Genomic DNA, 3586 nt, shown 5'->3' with positions numbered 1-3586 from the left:
GGAAGATCGTGAAAAGCTCATGGTTGTACAACCTACTGACCCTATTCTAGCCATAGCTGCCTATAGGCATGGTGTGATCATGGGAGAGAAACTTGTAAAAGTACTTAGGGTACTGGATCACTTTCTTTACTGGCAAAGCGTCAATGTTGGAGATATTGGGGAGTTTGTTGCAGGCCTTATCCTCCTCCTTGCATTTGATGCTAATGTAGAGGAATCTCCTAAGCCCATCCCTCTTAAAAGCTGTGTCCGATCCCTGCTTGGAAATCAAGCTGTGACAAATTTTACTGGTGTTTGTGGGAAATATTTGTGTGATGAGGTCAAGGAAATGTTTTCGCACGGTCAGGTGTTTTTTAATCGGGTTTATAGGTGCATTACTAAACCGACAATGAGCTAGCTACCTTTACAAGATGTACGGACCTGCACTGCTTGATATCTCCCTACTGGATTTTATGGGGTTAATATTCTAATTCCAGTTTTCATTCCCAAGACACGAGATCGAGAAGCATACTTTGGCTGTATCCTTGTACAGGTCAAAAATCGTGCCTATGATAACTTTGATGATTCCACGAAGAATTCGGCTTATGATTACATCAAGAGTGGATTTAAGCAGCTCGGGTTTGATGAAGTGCCCACGATTGGCTTGATAATGTGTTTGCAGGGCAAATCAACTGGCACTGCAGTTCGCCCTCCTTCAGGAGACAACAAGACCAATCTTGGTATTATCTTGTCTGTTGGCCTTGACTCAGAACAGTATCCGATATTTGTGGGCTCACGGACTCGCAATGGGAGCCAGGGGAATGAACAAGTCTTGAAAGTTTTACAATCATTGATATATGAGGTGAACAAGGTGGTTCTTGAAGGAAGAGAACAAGGATTCATGCCAATAACTTGACATTTCAATGCCCCACATATGAAGTGATTGAACCAATCATATAGGCGTATTAGCTCCACCTTTAACCTACTTTGGGTCTCTTGCGCCAAGTCCTCCGCTCCATCCCTCCCTTTGCCTTCCGCTCTAAAGTTTCTATATTCCCAGTGACTGAGGTGACGGCGTTCTGAGGCAGTTGTATGGCGGGAGCCTTGGTCTGGTAGCCGAGGGCTCATGGTCTATCCTTCCACCACCCTGGTGGCTGACCGCGAATGTCAGCCTCGCGAGGCTGAAAAGCCGAAAGAAAACCCAACACCAGACCTCCCACCTCCCCAACGACACGATTACACAGACTAAAAGACACAGACGAGACAGTCAGCAATACGGAAAACCCCCCAGGGCAAGCCACCCCAAAAGAACCAACACCACCAAAGAAAAACACGAACCCGACCCAAATCACCGCCGAATCCCCCCCACCGGAAAAACCACACAAGAAAACACCAAGAAAGCCCCGGTAACAGGGGCCTTTGCAGACATCCTGAACAAGACATTGGAAGAAGAAAAGAAAAGAATGGAAGACACAGCCCGGGGCATCCGAGCGCTCACAAGCCAAATGGACGGCCTCACCACGGCAGAAGACCTCGATGGAGTTGGCAAAGTCGGACAACCACGCTAGGAAGCAGCTCAAAACGGCCATCCAAACAGCCGGGAGGAACTTCTACAGAGACCTCATCGGCAAACTAGACACCCCACAGAAGATCTCCCAAGCCGCTAAGTGGGTGGCAAACCCACAGAAGACAACATCGCCAGCGCTGAGAGACTCTGATGGACAGATGAGGACCTCCCCAGCCGAAAAAATTCAAGTACTGAGACACCGGCACCTCCTGGGCAATAGGCTGCAAGACGTCCAACGGCCGAGGATCGAAGCAAGTCCGACTAGGTGGAGCGAGATCACGCAGGAGGAGGCAAAGGAAGCGATTTTCAAACCCAGGAACACAGCACCAGGCAAAGACGGCATCCAGAACAAGATTCTGACATGGTGCTGGAAAGAAATGGGCGTCCTGATCACCGACCTCTTCAACCTCTGTCTAACACTTGGTTACCACCCGACCTGCTTCAAAGAAGCGAAGATGGTGGCAATCCCGAAAGGTGGCAAGAGAGACAAGACAGACCCTTCGTCGTACAGGCTGATATCACTCCTCCCCACCATGGCGAAGGCGTTGGAAAGGATAATCGCGAGGAGGCTGTCAACCGAAGCATTGGAAAAAGGCATATTCGGCGCGAACTACGCCTGCGCCCTCCCCAGAAGAGCGGCCTCAGACCTGACACTTCTGGTATCAACCCAGACGCGCAGCAACATGGCAAAAGGAAAGTTCACAACAATCCTCTCCTTCGACATCAAGGGAGCTTTCGACGGCATCCTGCCGAACAGGATTGTCACACGATTGATGGAACAAAGATGGCCAAACAATCTCTGCAAGTGGGTACAGTCCTTCCTGGACGCCAGAACAGCACAGATATCTCTAGACGGAGACACGGAACCCCCCGGCCCAACCTCGGGCAGCCTACCGCAAGGGTCTCCAATCTCCCCTATCCTGTATATGCTCTTCATGGCACCTCTATACAAACCGTGGCAACAAAACCTGCGAGGGTATATGGACGACGGACTCTGGATCGTCGAGGGACAGACCCTGAACCAGAATTTGAGAGCCCTGCGCACAGTCATGGGACAGACAACGCAATGGTGCGGGGACAACGGCCTCACCCTGGATCACAACAAGACTGGCCTTCTCCATCTGACGACGAAATTGACTGACGAAAACCCAGACCTGGAAGTTCCCGGCATCCCGAAAATAAAGGCAACTCCCATAAAAGGCGCTCTCAAATGGCTGGGGGTACACTTCGACAGAAAACTGAACTTCTATGTGCAGGCAAAACACGTGGCCAACAAGATAGAAAGGCTCACGCACAACCTCAGGATCCTCAAAGGCTGTAAACACGGTGCCCCAACGAACGAGATGGTGCTGGTGGTGAAGACGTGTCTGATACCATCTATGACCTACGCGGCAGCAACGTGGTGGATGCCGGAAAAACACGGAAACATCGGGAAAGCAGAAAGAATGGAAAAACCCCTGAGAAGGGCTCTGCTCGCAGCCTTGCCAGTATACAAGACAACGCCGTCCTCGCTCCTGCACATGGAGGCAGGCGTCCCACCGCCAGAACAGATTCTGCACACAGCGGTCGCACGGGAGCTCATCAGATGGCACACGCTGGAAAGCACGCACCCACTCTTCGGACTAGAGAAGCACAAATCTTTCTCCAAACTACTAAGGCTGCTACCGAAGCCCCCCCCCAATGTACGGCAAAATAGGAGACAGATTTCACCCAACAGATCCACCGCCCCCAGCGGCAATGGTGACCCGCGGTGACAAAGACAAAGCTGCCCAAGAACACATTGCCTTCAAGGAAACGAGGCCTCCCCAAGACGTCTGGCTATACACAGACGGCTCCAAGCTCTCAAGCGGATGGACGGGGGCAGGCTGGGCCCTCGAAAGCGGAAGGCAAGTTGTTGGTTCAGGGCTATACTCCTGCGGAAGGTGGGCGGAGGTAGCAGACGCAGAGATAAAGGCAATTGGAAAGGGACTATACAACATACCAAACCGAGTGCTGAGAAGCACAAATACGGTATGGATATGCTCAGACAACCAGGCAGCCGTC

The 3586-nt window shown here is 51.3% G+C and overlaps 1 protein-coding gene across 1 annotated transcript; it reads left to right on the top strand.

The window, feature by feature from the left end:
* Positions 1 to 1512: 1512 nt before the first annotated feature.
* Positions 1513 to 3297, top strand: HOO65_020552 (RNA-directed DNA polymerase from mobile element jockey; the record flags this gene model as incomplete). The annotated part of the gene is made up of 1 exon (XM_071000097.1): positions 1513 to 3297. One exon carries the CDS (start codon positions 1513 to 1515, stop codon positions 3295 to 3297), a length of 1785 nt encoding a protein of 594 aa, XP_070861190.1.
* Between the last annotated feature and the right edge of the window lie 289 nt (positions 3298 to 3586).

This window comes from Ceratocystis lukuohia (genome assembly GCF_044167205.1).
Source record: "Ceratocystis lukuohia strain C4212 chromosome Unknown Supercontig2_pilon, whole genome shotgun sequence".
Taxonomy (NCBI): Eukaryota; Fungi; Ascomycota; class Sordariomycetes; order Microascales; family Ceratocystidaceae; genus Ceratocystis; species Ceratocystis lukuohia.
Note: the sequence above shows the minus strand (reverse complement) of the source record. Positions and strands in the feature narration are given on the sequence as shown.